Source organism: Mirounga angustirostris, unplaced genomic scaffold (assembly GCF_029215605.1).
Source record: "Mirounga angustirostris isolate CCGP_5_RB_7025 unplaced genomic scaffold, mMirAng1.0.hap1 SCAF_5, whole genome shotgun sequence".
In the NCBI taxonomy this organism is placed as follows: Eukaryota; Metazoa; Chordata; class Mammalia; order Carnivora; family Phocidae; genus Mirounga; species Mirounga angustirostris.
In genome coordinates this window covers 176,439,324-176,458,197 of record NW_026991713.1, presented here as the reverse complement: position 1 = coordinate 176,458,197, position 18,874 = coordinate 176,439,324, and the positions used below count along the sequence as shown (strand labels likewise).

At 51.2% G+C, this 18,874-nt stretch overlaps 1 protein-coding gene across 9 annotated transcripts in view; it reads right to left on the bottom strand.

Moving 5' to 3' along the window:
- The window catches only part of TNRC18 (trinucleotide repeat containing 18), an 88,083-nt gene that overhangs the window by 17,482 nt on the left and 51,727 nt on the right, over positions 1 to 18,874 (bottom strand). For all 9 annotated transcript variants that reach the window (XM_064593348.1, XM_064593341.1, XM_064593340.1 and 6 more), the window contains 3 exons: positions 17,994 to 18,354; positions 14,474 to 14,749; positions 9,407 to 9,655 (listed from right to left, as the gene is read on the bottom strand). In XM_064593348.1, the coding sequence (XP_064449418.1) occupies positions 9,407 to 9,655; positions 14,474 to 14,749; positions 17,994 to 18,354 (886 nt within the window). The remainder of the gene's footprint in view (positions 1 to 9,406; positions 9,656 to 14,473; positions 14,750 to 17,993; positions 18,355 to 18,874) is intronic.

Sequence of the window (18,874 nt, the reverse complement as noted above, 5' to 3'; positions counted from 1 at the left end):
GCAGGCTGGAGTTCTGCTGCTGGGTGTGACGGAATGAAGCCCCACCTGACACAGCTCCCTGTAGAAAACCGTCAGAAAACCTAGACCCAATCCAACACTGCAGGGGCGTCGCGTAAGGCACAGGACTGCTGGGTGGACAGGGTAGTGACGGACAGCGGACACTTGCTTGGAAGAGGGGAAGTCGGAACTGCGTGAGTAATGTCCTCTTGGAGGATAAATACCTGATGAGGCCAGTGGGGCAGCATGAACGGTGCCTCGGGGGGGAAGTGTTCTCTGGAGGGCCTTGGGGTGGGGACAGGCATGAAGCCGAGAGAGCAGGGAGCATGCGCCGAGGCCTCCCTGCCACACGGTGACACAGCAGGGAGTCGAGTCCGTGTCCCTGACTCCCACCCAGAGTCCTGTGCACCTGCCTCCTCCCCAAGAAATAAGGCAGTAAAGGAGGAACAGACAAGAAAAAGCACCAAAGATATAAAACAGAAGGGTAAGACATAGAGACTGAAAGTCAAAGGATGAAAAAGATATACCATGCAAATAGCAACCGAAAAAGAGCTGAACTGGCTACTCTAAATAGCGGACAAAACTGACCTTACGACAAAAATTGTTAAAGAAAGACATATTTAAATGATAAAATGGGGGCGCCTGGGTGGCTCAGTCGGTTAAGCAACTGCCTTCGGCTCAGGTCATGATCCTGGAGTCCCGGGATCGAGTCCCGCATCGGGCTCCCTGCTCGGCGGGGAGTCTGCTTCTCCCTCTGACCCTCCTCCCTCTCATGCTGTCTCTCATTCTCTCTCTCTCAAAAAATTAAAAAAATTAAAAAAATTAAAAAAATTAAAAAGTTAAATGATAAAATGGTTAATCCCTTAGGAAGATATAACAATTTATGAACATAGATGAACATAATCGGGAAACACGTAACAAAAGATTATACACCATGACCAAGTGAAATTTATTCTGGGAATAGAAGGTTGGTTCGATGCATAAGAAAATCAATGTAATGTACCATATTAATAAAGGACAAAAACCACACAAACACCTCAATAGACACAGAAAAAGTAACAGACAAAACCTAACATTCTTTCATGATAAAATCACTCAAACTAGGAATAGAAGGAAACTTCCTCAACCTGACAAAGACGTCCATAAAAATTCACCACTAACATGATACTTAATGGTAAAAGAATGAATGTTCTGCCCCTATGATCAGAAGACAAAGATACCTGTTCTTGCCACTTCTTTTCAACATTATATGGAAGATTCTAGCCCAGGCAATTAGGCTAGAAGAAAGAAAAGGTATACACATCCGAAAGGAAAAAATAAAACTATCTCTATTGGCAGATGAAATGATCTTACATTATAGAAAATACTAAAGAATCTACTAAAAACCTACTAGAGCAAATGAGTTCAGCAAGGTTGCAGGATACAAGATCAATATACAAAAATCAATTTTATTTTATACACTAGCAAGGAACACTCCAAAAATGAACTCAATTTACAATAGCATCAAAAAAATACTTACAAATTCAAAAGAAATGCAAGACTTGTACAGTAAAAACTATAAAACACTGTTGAAAAAAATTAAAGACACAAATAAATGGAAAGACATCCCATGTTCATGGATCAAAAAACATATATAAGATGCCAATACTCCCCAATATGATCTATCAATTTAACACAATTCCTAATCAGAATCCCAGTGGGTTTTTTTGCATGAATTCACAAGCTAATCCTAAAATCCGTATGGAATGCAAGCGTCCCTGAGGCACCAAGACAGTCTTGAAAAAGAAGAACAAATATGGAGGATTCATATTTCCCAGTTTCAAAGCCTCCTACAATGATTCCTATGGTAATCAAGACAGTGTGCTGCTGGCCTAAGAACAGACATACACACTGATGGACTAGAACAGAGGGTCTGGAAATAATCTTTCATATTTATGTTCCGTTGATTTTCCACAAGGGCACCAAGAGCATTCAATGGGGGAAGGATTTCTCAACACATGATACCAGGACAACTGGATCTCCACATGCAAAAGACCCCGACATTACTCCATACGCAAAAATTAACTCAAAATGGATCACAGACCTAAATATAAGTCACAAACCATAAAACTCTTAGGAGAAAACAGGACTAAATCTTTGTGACCTTGGGTTAGGCAATACTTTTTTTACATAAACCCCAGAAGTACAAGTGGTATATTTGGATTTCATCAAAATTTAAAACTTTAGACAACTTACAGAACGAAGGAGAAAAAATACTTGCAAACCATGTTTCTAATGAGAGAGTATAGCTAAATATACAAAGAACTCTTACTCAACAACAAAATGACAAACAACCCAATTAAGAAATAAGTAAAGAATTTAAACAGGCATTTCTCCACATACAAATGGCTACTAAGCATATGAAAGGATCCTCAACATCATCAGGAGAAATGCAAATCAAAACCACGATGACATACTACTGCAAGCCCACTAGAATGGCTTCCTCCCCAAGAAATAAGGCATCATCAAAAAGACACATAATAACAGGTACTGGGGAGGAATTGGGGAAGAAACTGGAACCCTCACAGACTGCTGGTGGAAAATATAAAGTGGTGCAGCCACTCTGGAAAACAGTTCGGCAGTTCCTCAAAAGGTTAAACATCAAGTTACCAAATAACCCGGCAATGTTACCCTTAGATTTGTAGCCAGAACTGAAAACATATGTATCTACAGAAAAACGTGTACATGAATGTTCATAGCTGCCATTATTCATGACAGCCCAAAAATGGAAACAAAAAACAAAAAAAAGTAGATAAACAAAATGTGGTATATTCATAAAATGGAGTATTATTCAGCCATAAGGTCTGAAGTCACACAAGAAGAAATAGACAATCTGAATAGACTTTTATCTATTAAAGAAATTGAATCAATAATTAATAACCTTCTAAAACAGAAAATGCCAAGCCCAGATGAGTTCACTGTTAAACTTGACCAAACATTTAAGGAAGAAATTATACCAATTCTCTATAGGGAATTCTTGAGTTAGAAATTCTTCCTAACTCATTCTATGAGGCCAGAATTACTCTAATACCAAAACCAGACAAAGATACTACAAGAAAACTACAGACCAGTATCTCTCATAAACATAAATGCAAAAAATACTCAACAAAATATTAGCAAATCAAATCCAACAATGTATGAGAAAACATTATACACCACAACTAAGTGAGATTTATCCCCGTATGCAGGGCTTGTTCAACATTCAAAAATCAAAAATCAATTAATGTAATCCATCACATCAACAGGCCAAAGAAGAAAAATCTCATGATCATATTAATAGGTAGAGGGAAAGCATTTGACAAAATCCAACAGGAGTTCATAATAAAAACTCTCAGTACACTAGGAATAGAAGAAAACTTCCTCAACTTGATGAAGAACATCTATAAAAACCCTACATCACACTTACTGGTGAGAAACTAGAGGATTTCCCACTAATATCAGGAACAAGGCAAGGATGTCCCTGTCACCACTCCTTTTCAGTATCATACTGCAAGTCCTTGCTAATGTAGTAAGACAAGGGGGAAAAAAAGCATACTGATAGGGAAGGAAGAAATAAAACTGCCTTTGTTCATAGATGACATAAGTGTCTATGTAGAAAACCTGAAAGAATCAACCAAAAAATCTCCTGGAATTGATTAGCAATTACAGCAAGGCCGCATTTTACAGCCTTCGTATATAAAAGTCGATCACTTTCCTACATACTAGCAATGAACAAGTGGAATTTGAAATTTAAAACAATACTGTTTGCGTTAGCACTCCCCAAAATGAAATACTTAGGTTAAATCTAACAAAATATGCACAAGCTCTATGGGATGAAAACTACAAAACTCTGAAAGAAGACTTTCCATGTTCATGGATAGGAAGACTTGATATTGTCAAGATGTCAATTCTTCCCAGTTTGAGCTATGGATTCAATACAATTCCACTCAAAATCCCAGAAGTGGATATCAATACACTAATGCCAAAGTTTATACGGAGAGTCAAGAGACCCAGAATGGCCAACTCAAGATGGAAGAAGGTCAAGGTCAGAAGACTGGAAGTACCTGACTGCAAGGCTTACTGTAAACCTACAGTAATCAAGACAGTGAGATATCGGCAAAAGAAAAGACAACCAGATCAATGGAACAGAAAAGAGCCCAAAAATAGACTCCCATTAATGTAGTCAAATAATCTTTAACAAAGGAGTAAAGGCAATACAATGGAGAAAGGATATGTCTTTTCAATAAATGGCATCGGAACCAGTGCAAAAAGTGAATGTAGTGAATCTTACACCCTTTACAAAAATTAACTCAAAATGGATCACAGGCCCAAAGGTAACACGCAAAATTCAAAAACCCCTAGAAGATAATGTAGGAGAAATCTAGATGACCTTGGGTCTGGCAGTGAATCTTTAGCTACAACACCAAACGCCCAATCCACAAAAGCTGGACTTCCCTAAAATTATACATGTCTGCTTTGTGAAAACACACCATAGAGAGAATGAAAAGACAAGCCATAGACTGGGAGGAAATATTGGCAAAAGACACACCTAATAAAGGACTGTTTTCCAAAATAGATAAAGAACTCTTAAAATCCAACATTAAAAAAACAACCCAATGTAGGGCGCCTGGGTGGCTCAGTTGGTTAAGCGACTGCCTTCGGCTCAGGTCATGATCCTGGAGTCCGGGGATCGAGTCCCGCATCAGGCTCCCTGCTCGGCAGGGAGTCTGCTTCTCCCTCTGACCCTCCTCCCTCTCATGCTCTCTGTCTCTCATTCTCTCTGTCTCAAATAAATAAATTTAAAAAATCTTTAAAAAAAAAAAAAAAGAAAACAACCCAATGTAAAAAGTGGGTCAAAAATCCTAACAGACATGTCACCAAAATTACACAGATGGCAAATAAGCATACGAAAAGATGTTCCACATCATGTTATTAGGGAAATGCAAATACCACCACACACCTATTAGAATATCCAAAATCCAAAACACTAATCCTAAGTGCTGGCAGGGATGTGAAGCAACAAGATCTGTCATTCATTGCTGCCGGGAATGCAAAATGGTGCAGCCACTTCGGAAGACATCATGGCAATTTCTTACAAAACGAAACGGACTCCTACCATATAGATCCAGCAATCACACTCCTTGGTATTTACCCAAAGGAGTTGAAAATTTACGTCCACACGTAAAAAAAACTGCACACAGATGTTTATAGCTTTAGTCAAAACTGCCAAAACTTGGATGCCACCAAGATGACCTAAACGCCCTGGAGTATGTGAATGAATGAATGAATGAATAAATGAATGAACTGTGGTCCATCCAGATAATGGAATATTATTCAGAGCTAAAAAGAAACAAGCTATCAGGTCATGGAAAGACATGGAGGAAACTTTTATGCATACTATTAACGGAACGAAGCCAATCTGAAAAGACACCATGCTGTATGATTCCAACTACATGACATTCTGGAGAAGGCAAAACTATGGAGACAGAGTATCAGTGATTGCCAGGCATGCGAGGAGAGGAGAGAGACGAACAGGTGGGGTACAGGGGATTTTTAGGCAGTGAAACTGCTCTCTTTGACAGTGTAATGATGGCCACACACATTTGCCCAAACCCACAGATTCTACAACACCAGGAGTGAATCCTAACGTAAACTATGGATTCTGGGTGACAGTGATGTGTCGGTGTAGGTTCATCAGTGGTAACAAATGCACCACTGTGGCGGAGAATGTCGATAATGGGGGAGGCTGTGCATGTGTGGGGGGCAGGGGGTAAAGAGGAATCTCTGTATCTTCCTCTCAATTTTGCTATGAACCTCAAACTGTTCTAAAAAATAAAGTCTATTTAAAAAAAAGGAAAAAAGTACTGATATATAACATGGATGAACCCTCAAACAATTGTAACAAATGAAAAGAAGCTAGACACAAAAGGCCACGTGTTATATGATTTCATTTATATGAAATGTCCAAATGTCCAAGATAGAGAAATGCATAGAAGACAGAGTAATGGTTGCCTAGGGTTGGGGGGGTTGGAAGAATATGGGGAGTGATATGAATGGGTATGGAGTTTCTTTGGGGGGGAAGGGATAAAAATGCCCTGAAATTAGATAGTGGTAATGGTTGCACACCTCTGTGAATACAAGAAAAGCGGGCGCCTGGGTGGCTCAGTCGTTAAGCGTCTGCCTTCAGCTCAGGTCATGATCCCAGGGTCCTGGGATCAAGTCCCGCATCGGGCTCCCTGCTCGGCAGGAAGCCTGCTTCTCCCTCTCCCACTCCCCCTGCTTGTGTTCCTGCTCTCGCTGTCTCTCTCTCTCTCTGTCAATTAAATAAATAAGTAAAATCTTAAAAAAAAAAAATACAAGAAAAGCCATCAAATTGTACACTTCAAAGGGTGAATTTTATGTTATGTGAATTATATTTCAACAAAGCTGTTATTTCTAAAAAAGGGTAGATTCAAGCCTGACCATGTCAATAATTACATTAAATATTAATAGATTAATCACTCCAGCGAAATGACAGAGATTACAAAACAGATTAAAAAGAAGGACCTAGGGCGCCTGGGTGGCTCAGTAGGTTAAGCGTCTGCCTTTAGCTCGGGTCATGATCCCAGGGTCCTGGGATCGAGTCCCTCATCGGGCTCCCTGCTCTGGGGGGAGCCTGCTTCTCCCTCTCCTCTCCACTTGTGCTCTCTCTCTATCTCTCTCTCTCTCAAATAAATAAAATCTAAAAAAAAAAGTTAAAAAAAAAAGGACCCAACTATAAGCTGTCTATAAGAGACTCACTTTAAATATGAAGACAAAGGTAAGATGACAGTAAATGACCAAGAAAAGATATACTATGCAAATAGGAAGCATAAGAAAGGAGTGACTGTCTACTACCAGATAAAAGGGACTTCGAAACAAAATATATTAAGAGATAGAAAAGAATACTTTGCAATGATAAAACGACCAACTTAACAGGCAATCATAAATGTATATATGTATACCCAACAAGAGAGCTTCAAACACATGAAGCAAACATCCACAGAATTAAATTATAAGGAGAAAGAAAATCCTGCAATCATAGCTGGACATTTTATACCCATCTGTAAGCAACTGATAAAACTAGACAAAAACTAGCAAAGATTCACAAGATCTTAACACTTCCAATCACATTGCCTTGCCTGATAGAAGTGAATGATTTACAGAACACTGTATATAATGACATCAGAAGATGCATTCTTTAAGTGTACACTACGAAATACCATATACCCTCAAATTTTTAAAGTTTTAAGAGATTGAAATTATACAGAGTATTTTCTCTGACCAAGATGGAATGACGTTAGAAATCAGTAGTAATAAAATAACCAGGTAACCCCCACCAATATTTGGAAAATAGATAATACTTCTAATAATCATTGGATGAAAAGTAGAAATCACAAGATAAATTAAGAAATGTGTTGAACTGGGCGCCTGGGTGGCTCAGATGGTTGGGCGTCTGCCTTCGGCTCAGGTCATGATCCCAGGACACAGGGATCGAGTCCTGCATCAGGCTCTCTGCTCCTTGGGAGCCTGCTTCTCCCTCTGCCTCTCTCTCTCTCATGAATAAATAAAATTAAAAAAAAAAAAAAAGAAATGTGTTGAACTGAGAGTAATAATGAAAACAGGACAACAGAAAATGCGTGAGGCGCAGCTAAAGCAAGGTTCAGAGAGAACTTTTAAGGTCTCCACAAGGAAAGAACATCCCAAGTTGATAACCTAAGGTTGCATGTTAAAAAATAGGAAATGGTTGGCAATTATACCCAAACAGAAGGAAGGAAATAATAAAGAGCAGAAATCAATGAAATTGGTAACTTCTAGCTACACTGATCAAGAAATACAGCAGAAACAAATTATTTGTATTGGCAATGAAAAAGGAAACATCACTATAGACCCCTCAGAGTTAAAAAGTATAAAAGGGGGAACTCTCTGCCAATACAGTTGACAACCTGGATAAAAAGCAGAAGATTGCAAGTTCTAAGACAGCTGGTGTATTTAGGGATGGGGATGGGGCCTGTGGACAGGATGATGCTGTCTGGGGAGCCACAGCCTGATGGTGGGGGATCAGACAGGTGGAATGTGACCACAGGGCGACAGGGAACCAGTCAGAGGTTCTCAGCAGAGAAGTGGTCTGATCAAGTTTGAGCTTTGAGGAAGAGCCCTCCAGCTGCTTAGGTATAAAGAACACCTGAGAGGGGTAGCCGAGAGGAAGGCCAGCGCCACTGCCCAGGGGAGCCAGGCCCAAAGCCCCCAGGGAACGGCGGCAGGATATGGAGGGGTGAGAGAGAGGGAGGAGGAAGGAGGAGGAGGTAGGGTCAGGGCCTAGAGACTGTGAGGCTGCCCCAGAGATGGGGTCCCGCCAGGCGGTACAGGCCATAGCAATGAGCTCTTGTCCTGTAGCCTGCAGGGCATGAAGCCAGGGGCAGCTGGAGGAGACCCGGGGGTAGAGCAGGGGAGCACCCAGTGCCCATTCTCCCTGTCCCAGCCCCTGCCAGAGGGTCTCACATGGACCCCGGAGGTTCAGGGAAGGGCAGGAAGGCCAGGCCGAGGACTTGGCCTGGCTGGAGCCAGGTGAGCTCACAGCCTGAACACACGTGAGACCATCTCAGTCCCCAGCACCCCACATGCAGCAGGGGTGGGTCCAGGAGGGGACACTTGGGCCGGTGAGAATGGGGGTGGGCCCAGGAGAAGGTCCCTGGTTTGTCTCAAGAAGGCAGGCATATGACTAGAGATGCAGAGAGGAAGGAAGCAGGGCCAGGACAAGGCCTAGCCTCCAGCCCGAGCCTTAGAGCCGGCTGTGTCCGTCAGCCTGTCAGGGAAATGGGACGGTAAGCCTGGCTAACAGTGACACGGCACGTGACCACCCCCGGTGACGACCTTCTCCAGGCCCCAACCCCAGGCCGCATGCCCATCTCACGAAGTGAACCGCCTCGAATGCGCAGGCTGAGAGAGCTTGCTTGTCCACTTCTCTGTGTACACTTAGCCGGTTCTCACTTCTCTCTCAGGGTTCAGCCTGGGTGTCGCCTACCTGGAGCAGCCTCCCTTGGGCTTCTACAGCCCCCCAGGGTGCAGACCAGGGGCAGATTTGCCTCTCTGCTTCCCGGAGCTGCCTATCACTGGGCACCTAAGGGGGGGAGTCAGGCTATGACTGGGGGAGTCAGGAACATGAACAGTGAAGGTCAGCCTACATAGCTTCTGGAACCCCCTCCTGGGGCAGGCCAGGCCCACATCACCAGTACCACTCTGCTCAGGATGGGGTTGGCCCACGAGGCATGGCTCCAGTGGCCCCCAGCTCTGCTCCTACCCTCCTCCAAGCCCGTTTCCGGTCTGCAGGATGGGGCAGCGGTGCCCCTGCATTCCACCTGCCGGTACTTACCCATCAGGTTCTGCCGCTCTTCCTTCTTCCGGGCCTTCTGCTTGGCCTCCAGCTGCACCACTGATAGGGACGGCCCCACTGTGGGGCTGGGGAGGGCGCTGGCTGCAAAGCGGGCCAGCAGGCCCAGCCCACTCTCCTCCAGGCCTGGCGACAGGGCCCGCTCCCGGGCCCCCAGCCTATAGCCGCTGGCAGCCTCGTCCTCCTCCTCCTCCAGCTCATCCTCCTCGTCCTCCTCCTCGGAGCTCTCATCTGGTGCAGAAAACAGGGGGCGAGTCAGAGCCTTGGCCTAGGCAGGTGCCGCCCCCCACCCCGCCCCTACTCGGCCCAAGCACCAGCGAGGGGTGCCACAGCTTCAGCCTAGCTCCTCACTCCTCATCAGCCGGGGGTGAATCCAATACTAGCCCATAAATCCCCCCCGATGACCCAGTGCCCCCATCAAAGCGAGACCAAGACGTGGGCATCCTGGACAGCCCAGAGGTGGTGGGCAGCGGCTTTGGGAACCAGAGGGTTTCTGTAAGGGGAACACCAACATGCACCTGTGCTGTGGGGAGGGGGACAGACACACGGACAAGGACTGGAGACAGCTCTCTCCACCAGCTCACGCACACACGCACACACACGCCCCGACATACGACATGGAGGCTGAGAAAGGAGGCAGGAGAGAAGGAAAGAGGAGGGCAGGGAGGGGCAGAGACAGGGTGGGAGAGGGCCCCGGGGACTCAGGTGCCTAGGGGTCTGGGGCTAGTGATAGGAGAAGGTGGAGTTTGATCTCTTCTTGAGCAGGCTCTGGGGTCCAAAGTTGACTCCCAGCAATACCCCCAAGCTGGGAAGCCTGAGGCAAATACTGGTCCTCTGTGAGCACTTTCTGCGAGCATTTGCTCATCTGTGGCATGGGGTGGCCCTCCCAGCCCACCCACCCAGCTAAGGGGAGACTTAGGATCGCACGAATGTAGGAGAAAGCACTTTGCAGGCCTAACAAGGACCAAACAGAAAAAGGGCCAGCCTGTTCTACAAAAAGAAACTGCTGTCCCCAGGGCCAAGGGAGCCACAAGCTGGCTATGCCTCCTGACCCGCGGGGAGCCAGGAAGGGAGAGGGCACGGTCAGCCCACTCTGCACCAGAAGACTGAGGCTCGGCGTGGCCAAGCACTCAGGCAGAACTCAAACCCAGGGCTGCCTGGCTGTCTTGTCTCCCAGAGTCTCCCGGAAAGAATCTAATGACGCTCCAGTCTCTCCAGTTGGTGAATAGAGACTTAGTGCTTCTCCCCAGGAACTGGCCTGCCACCCGGGGACCTACAGCCCTGAGCCCAGCAGGGGCCGTGGGAACAAAGGCAGGGCAGGCAGCAGGCTGGCAGGGAGTGCACGGAAGGCAGTGCTCCCTGCACATTAACCAAGCTCTCCACCAAGAAGAGAGACTGCAGGGAGGTAACACCTTGCTTCTGACCTTTCCAGGGAGACAGCCTAACACCGCGAGGGCAGGCAGGCGAGAGAGCATCAGGGGCTAACTGCCCAGGGGACGCCCCAGGGACACCTGCCCAAAGGTGCCTGTCTGCCCGGACTGCTGGGAGCATCATGGTGGCTCTGGGGGCCGCTGACCAAGGGCAGGGCCGGGCAAGGCTGGAGGCGACTCTCTGCAGCAGAAGAGGGAAGGGACATAAAGAGGTGGCCCGTATACCCCGCCAAGCTCTATTGTGGGCAGGGAGTGCCTGGGCTCAGGGAACGGAGAGGGGCAGACACAGACGGCCAACTCCACGTTCTCCCTCCACACCCCAAGCCACCTGCTTGCTTGGGTGCGACTAGCAGCCCAAAGTGGTGGCCCCAGGTGCGGCTATGGGGGCAGGGGTTCTGTCTACCCATTTTCCGAGGGAGCCTGGGTCTCTGTTGAGTGAGGGGGGGTGGAAATGAGCTTAAGGAATCCCTGAAGGGAGCTGAGAAAGGAAGGAGGCAGAGACAGGTTTGTTAGGAGGAGGAGGAGGAGGAGGAGGAGGCCTGGCTCCCAGAGCAATGGATGAAGCAGGATGGAGGCCAGTGGGGCAGGCAGGCAGAAGCAGGCAGTGCACGCTTGCGATCCATTCACATTGCGGACATCACATGGTTGTCTCCGCCCCAGTGGGCCACAGCGGCAAAGCAGGCTAAGTGTAGGCAGACTTTCGGCAGCGCCTGGGTCCCCCACATCAGGCCTCCCTGGGGTTGGCCAATTTGAGCAGGGTGGTGGGCGGGGGGCTGGCTGGGGTGGGGGCACAGAGTCAGACGTGTGGCCAGTTTTCCCTTCTAGAGAACGCCTTCCCTGGCTGCTCAGGTGTGGAGACTCCAGAACTCTCTCCCATCCAGAAGGATTCCCCACCAGCAACGTCCAGTGGCGGAGGGCTGGCTCTGGGTTTCTGGATGCCCGGAATGCCTACCTCGGATACCAGTTGGCCAGCAGCAGCCCAATCCCAGCACCCTAACATGGAAAAGTGCTTGGAAGGAAAAAGCCAAAACCAGCGTTTGCTTCCCACAAAGCAGGATTGGTCTCCAGAGACCCTCCCCACCTCCAGCTGCTGCGACCCTCAAAAGCCCCCACTGGCTGCTTCCCACGGTGGCTGGTCTGCTCAGGCTGGGGTCTGCGGGGTAGGGGGAGCGGGGGGGGGGGGGGCGGGTCTCAGGACCAAGGAAGCCTTTCTGGAGCTGTCCACACCTGAGGCAACAGAGTTTACCAAGGGCAGAGGGAGAAAAAGTCCCAACAAAGAAGCCCAAGGTAATACAGGAAAACTTTTTCTTATTAAAAAAAACAAAAACAAAACCAAATAACTCTTGGCTCAGTATGTGGGATTGTCTGTTGTAACTTGGTTTGGTTTGGTTTTCCAAAACCTGATCGATAAATGCCAAAGCAATCCGCTGCTGCCATAGCCGATGGGGGCAAACCCCGAGGAGGGGAGGTGCAGAGGGGACACAAAGAAAAGGGTTTTGCCTACCTACGGAGCAACGAGCCAGGCTCGGACCCAAGCTCAGTGACCCGCTGCGCCGTCTGCCCTACTCCCAGCCTTCGCTTTGCGTCCAGAGTGCAGCGTGAGAGCAAATGCAAGAGACCAAAACAGACATTCAAAGCATCATGGGTAGGGATCAAGGGTGAAGGTATGGTCAAGCTGCTGGGGGGAGAGAGCAGACACTAGAAAGCCAAGCAGTCAGGTGTTTTAGTACCGGATGTCAGGAAAACCCTATTACCCAAATATCCCTGTCAAGACCTGACCAGCGCACACGCGTGCGTGCATGCGTGCGTGTGTGTGTGTGCAGCTGGGGGGGGGGTTCCCCCCCCCCCCCCCAGCTGGGCTCTCTCCACTGCTGCATCCGGCCTGGTCTGAGGGCCCCCTGGCTCCCTCTGCCCACTCCGGGCAAACGGCCCCATGCTAAAACATCTGAAGGGGCTGCCTGCCTCTCTACGGGGTCTGAGCTGGGGCAGAAGAGCTTAAACACGTGGAAGCTGGATCTCTGGCTTAAGGGGAGGAGCCCGGGGGGGGGAGGAAGGGGTCAGGGAGGGAGGGAGGAGAATGGTGAACCAGCCAGACTGGTCCACAGAGGCCAGGGCTAGGGGCAAATGAGGCTGACTGGCGAGTTAGTGACCTCCCCGCTCCTTGGCCCAGACTCCATTCCCTCAGACGTGGCACAGCTCAAGAGAATGTGGGTCCCAAGGGCACCTGGCTCCCTACTGTGCTATCTCCTAGTCATCCAAAATGGATGTGGGCAAGTCAGGATGGGAGGCGTGGGCAGGGAGAAGGCAGACCAGGAATGGGAGCAGGGCCGGAAGTAGGGTAGCATCTGGTCCCAGGGCCTGAGCCAGTGCCCGTCCAGATTGACCTCTATTATGCCTGAGCCTCACTCAGGGAGCATGGAGTCTAGGCTCTGGGAATCCCTGAAGGGGGTCCACCCTGAAGCAAATCCTAAACCAGGGTGAGGAAACATTTCGGGATCCTCTGGCTCCCCCACTTGCCCCTAGGACGCTTCTAACATGGGGAAGTCAGAGCCTGGATGTTCGCAAGGATCACTGAACCCCATCCTCTCTGCACTGGTGAGGCGGAGGAGGGCCCGGGGGGGGGGGGGGGCGGCCAACAGACCAGGCCTGGGGGCTCAGAGGCCAGTGCTCTCTCCGAAGCCTGGGCCCCGCCGCTCAACGTGGCAATAAAGCCCACGCTTTCAAATCTCCCAACAAAACTCGGGGCAGCAAATGGTCTTGACCCTGCACTGCCTACACGGCCTTTAAAACAGAAATATGTGTTAGAAAACAAGTGTTTATATTTTTAAAACCGCTGTTACATAGAAACAGAGCTTTAACAAAATAAAAAACAAACAAGCAGCTAAAAAAAAAAAAACAAAAGATGAAGCTGGAGGTGAACGCAGTTGACTTTGAACCTGAAGAATGAACGCATGCCAACAGCTACCAGGGATATTTGAATAATAGAGAAGAGCGGCAGACGCATATTCCAGCTCTACCCCTGTGGGGTGGGGAGGAGGTGGGGGGGGAGGAGGAACAAATGAGGGGGGCGGCAACCTAATGGTCTAGTAAGGACACAGCAAGAGAGACAAGGCACACGGGTTTAGTTAAAAATGAACTCGGTATGTTTAATAAAGCTTGGTATTACCAAAATCGCGGTACAAACATCAAGTCACACGCCCACACGACAGAATTCCATTTACAAAATGTCCCTCGGGAGGCCTCCTCCGGCTGCGCCCGAGAGAACCCGACCCAGGCCTGCAGTCTAGGGGGCAGAGGAGGCGAGGAGGGGGGCAGAGGGGGAGCGCGGAGGAGGGTGAAGACCAAAAACAGTCCGTATAAAAGCTCAAAAAGAGCCAGGCCGTGGCGTTATCACAATGATACAGGTACAAATAAGAACAAAAATAGAAGGACTCAGGCGGATACAGCAGGCTACGCTGCCAAGAACCAAGACGGCCGCCTTCCCGAGGCGTCCCAGATGGGCCACCTCGGCCCGCCATCTCCTGCGTGCTCGCTCGCTCGCGCTCGCTCTCTCGCGCTCGCTCTCACTCACTCTCTCGCTAGAAAACATGGAAGGTATTTTGTGTTTGGAGCTAGTAACCTTGGTCCAACGAGTCCTCCGAAGAATCGCTGGAGGAGGAACGGGCCTCGACCTCCTGAAGCAGCGAACGAAAGGGCTGCTTCCTGCCCGCGGCCGGCTTGGGTTTCAGAGTCCGGGCGGCCGCCAGGCCCCTCTCGCTCAGCTTGGGGCCTCCAGCCGGCTTGCCATTCTTTGCCACCATGCCACACAGGATGGAAGACGTCAGTCTGGAGCCGGACGGGCCTTGGGCAGACCACTCGTCCTTCAGGAATTCTTCGTCTTCCTCTGAGTCCGTATCTGCAGTCAAAGTAGTGTTTAATAAAGTAAGTCATAGAGTGCGGGGGGGGGGGGGGGGGGGGCAGTGTCTCCCATTACTCTCAGTGGCTCTGAGAACGCCCGGGCGCGTGCCAGGGCACAGAGGTCCGAATGCCTACGGGCCATGAACAAGCCACGGCCCACCGCGGGGACCTCACCCGGGAGGCCCCCTGGCCGCAGGCCTCACAGAGCTCGTCCTTTCCAGGCTGGCGGCTGCACACAGCCACCTCTGTGAACAGCCTTCCTGGGCCCCGGGGGAGGCGGGGGCCCCACTCTCAGGAAGGTCTCACCCGGGGCTACAGAGGTCACTGCACCCAGCCCACGGGCTCCTTCTGGGGAGGGACAAGATCCAAGAAAGGAAGGGCTCGGGTAAAGCTCTTCTGCCCCAGAAGACCAGTGTCCAGGGGCATGCTGGGCGGCGCAGGCCGACTCATGAGGGCAATCATGCACGCGCATCCCAGCTCCCCGCCCAGCAGCATCACGACGGCCATCGTGAAAGCAGCTACACCAAGGAGATTGGCAAGTGATGTTCCAACTCAAGGCTTCCCATCAAAGGGCCGCGTTACCAGCACACTGCTGCTGGCTTCCCCCAAGTCTCCCGCCTTACTGCACAGGGCGGGAAGGCCAGGGTTCTCAAGCTTTCCTGGGAGAGGATCACCCAGCTTTGGGGAAGGGGGCCATCAAGCGGGCACAGCTCTGGCCCCTTTCAACCCCACCCCAAACATCCTCACACCATTTTGATCTGTTTTATCAGTGAAGCTGTCAAGCAAGATTTCATTGGGAAAAACAGCTCCACAGCCAAAGAGTGTAATCCCTTGATCTGATAAAATCCACTCCGGACATGAGGAACAGTAACGAACAGGGCTACAGCTCTGGCAGCACCTGCCATCTCCAAGTCCATGAGAAACTGGTGTGCGTGTGCATGCGTGTGCGTGCGTGTGTGCGTGTACCAGGTGCAGGAGGTGAGGCGGAGGCAGTGTCTTCTAGCTGCCTCCTCCTGTACCTACGCTTTCCACTCCCAAGACCCCAACTGCAAGATGACCTCAAAACTCTAGACGGGGGTGACGTGGACAAGCCCCATTAGGCCCCTGTCAGTCCTTTCCAAGGCCACATCCCAGGCTGGAGACGTCCGTGGGTGACGACAACCAAGCTGGCTTCCCACCAGACATGCCCCCCAACCCCTACAACCCAAAGTGAAAAAGAAAGCTGCTTTCTCTCTTCCCACGTCCTGCCAGCCATCTCCGTGCTAGAAAACACTCTTGACCTCTTTGTGACTTCATCCTCCCATTTATCTACAGAAAAGCCAACATGAAAAATACAATCAAGGGGCGCCTAGGTGGCTCAGGTGGTTAAGCGTCCGACTCTCGATCTCAGCTTAGGTCTTGATCTCAGGGTCTCGAGATCAAGCCCCACGTTGTGCTCTGCCCAAAAACAAACAAACACACAAGAGCTCTCTCCAGAGCCAGCTGCATATCATAGCCAGCATCTAGGGGGACACAGATCTTCTGATCTCTCTGCTGCAACTTTAACTCCCTTCCCTCACTGGGACACTGGGACTTTGGACACAGGTGTAGCAGAGAAGCAATCTGAACATGGCTCTGTGCATGCAAACATCTGCACACGGTGGACTCGCAGGCTCAGAGCACTCCAAAGACCTCAAGGACGGAGCTACTCTGGCCTCTGGATGTACCCCAAGCACCTGTAAGTGGGAGGAGTATGGGATTCTTCTGGCAGTCAAAGCAGCAGCAATCCTCCCCACTCCCTCCATCATTCCAAAACCAGCAGAGATGGAAAGATCAGACGAAAGCCTTTCTTCCCTCCTCCTGCGGAGCTGTGTTTCTGAGATGAGCTCATGGTGCCATGGGCCTGGGCACTGCTGTTCAGATCACACCCATCCAAAATTGAGGGCCACAAAAGCTATGGCAATCAAGCATGTCCTCGACACCTAAAGTACAAAGGAGCTGTTTACCACACGTTCATGTCTGCGTCAGCCCTAGAGGCCCATTAGTGCTGAGCAACCAAACATACGAATGTTTAAAAAAAAAAAACCACCACCCACAACAGCAGCAGCTTAATCTCGTGCCACTGCCAGCTTTTACCAACAGGAGCTCACTTAGAGCTCACAACAGCCCTGTGAGGCAGGTGATGACAATTTAACTCCAAGTCCACAAAAACATCTCCTTCCCCCAAAAAACAAAATTTAACAGCATTACAGGTGTCTACTTCCTTGGCATTCAGCCACTCCTCCAATGAACCACGCAGAGCCAAACAAAAGCCCGCACACACACCTTAGGCAGTCCCAGCGAAAGAGCCCTCCACCCTAGTCAGGGCCTGGGGCCGCCCACCAGACCCCGCTGACAACCGCCAGGAGCCACGAAGCCCCTCCTGGCCTTCACACAGCGGCCACGGGCTTAGTGCGCACGGGTCCTGGGCATCAGGGGCTCCACTCACCCACGCCTAGGAGCACCTATGACACCCACCGGAGGCCCTGGAGAGCCGGCCGGCCGCCCACACACACACCTAGGAGCGCCAACTTCGTGCCGCGGGCGACCCGGGCCCACCAGAGGCCACCGAGAGCCAGCCAGGGGCGCGCACACAGCCAGGAGCACCGACTGCGCGCCACCTGGGCCACGGAGAGCCAGCGGGGTGGACCCCGGGCTCAGGAAAGCCGCGCTCCCGAGCGCCCGGGCAAAGGGCTCCCGTGCAGCACGCCCCGGCCAGTGAGAGGCCCTCAGTCCGGCGGCGGCGCGCTTCCCGCTCGACGCCCGGACCCGGCCGGTCCACCTCGGGCACAACGCGGGGCAGCCACCTGGAGGGCTGTCGGAAACCCAAAGGCAGACGCGGCCCGCACAGCCATCGGGGCGCTGGCCGGCACGGCGCGCGCTCTGCGGACAGACGCCGTTCCTCCGAAACCCCGGCCGGAGGACGGAGCGCTGCGGCGGGCGGGCGAGGCCGGGCCCCTCGACGGCCGTCGCGAACGGCCGCTCCGCGCTGCGCAGCCCCGGCTCTGCGGCGCGAAGGCCTTCGCACCAACGGCTTTCCCGCAACCGAGCGGAAGACCGGCGCAAGGGGGCAGGCGCACTTCCGGCCCACCCGCCAATCACAGGCACTTCCGCTTTCCGCACGCCCCACTTCCGGCGTGACCGTCGAGCGCCCCCCGAGAGACGGGAAGAGGAGAGTGAGGAGAGAGAGGAGGCGCCCGCGGCGGCGCGGCGGCGCTACTTACTGTAGGAGTAGCTGCTTACTTCCGAGGCGAACGGGGAGTGGGCCGCCTTGGGCTGGCCTCTGGCCTTGAAGCTCGCCTCCAGCCTCCCGGCTCTGGCGGCCCTTCTGTGTTTACCTTCTCTGGAGGCTTTGAGGGACAGGCCGAGGCCTTTGGCCAGCGCCTTCCTGTCCTTGCCCAGCAGGCTGTCGTAGGGCGTCAGGCACCTGCCGCAGCCGCCGCTCGCTTTTGACTTCCCCCCAGAACTGTCCGAGAACTTGAAGGGCGACTTGAGCTTGTCCTGCTTCGTGAGGGACAGGGCCTTGTCCAGCTTGCTGGCCAGCTGCTCCTGGTCACTGGCCATCTTCTTCTTCTTAATCTTCAGCTGTAGACGGAAGTCACGGGTTAAGACATTCGGCGAAACAGGAGAGTGGGTGTCAGCGCACCGGCTTGGACAGAGCTGGGCTCCAGGCCCTTCTCCCTGCCCGTGGCTTCTGGCAAAGTCGCTCAAGCCCGCTGAGCCTCGGTCCTTCCCGCTCCGTAAGGCGGGGATAATGACGGCGGGCCTCTCGGGGTTGTCGTGAGGGTGAACCGAGACCAGGCCCTCGAAGCTCTTACCACAGAGCTGTTACTGGGGGTTCAGCGATCGCCAAAGCCGGCACCGCCACTGGCTCTCCCCGGCGCTCTCTGGTGCCTCCTAGGGAAGCCCTTGGAGCAAGCGGCCCTGCTGATGCGCCGGGGACCCATCAGTGCTGAGGCCGGGGCGGGGGGTGGGGGGGAGGCATGGAACCAAGAGAGAAACCCCGCATCCTAGCACGGCTGATCTAGCTCGGCCACCTAAGGCAGCCCACGAAGACCGCAGCACAACTTAAATCGGCCCATCCAACTAAACGGGCCGGAGCTGC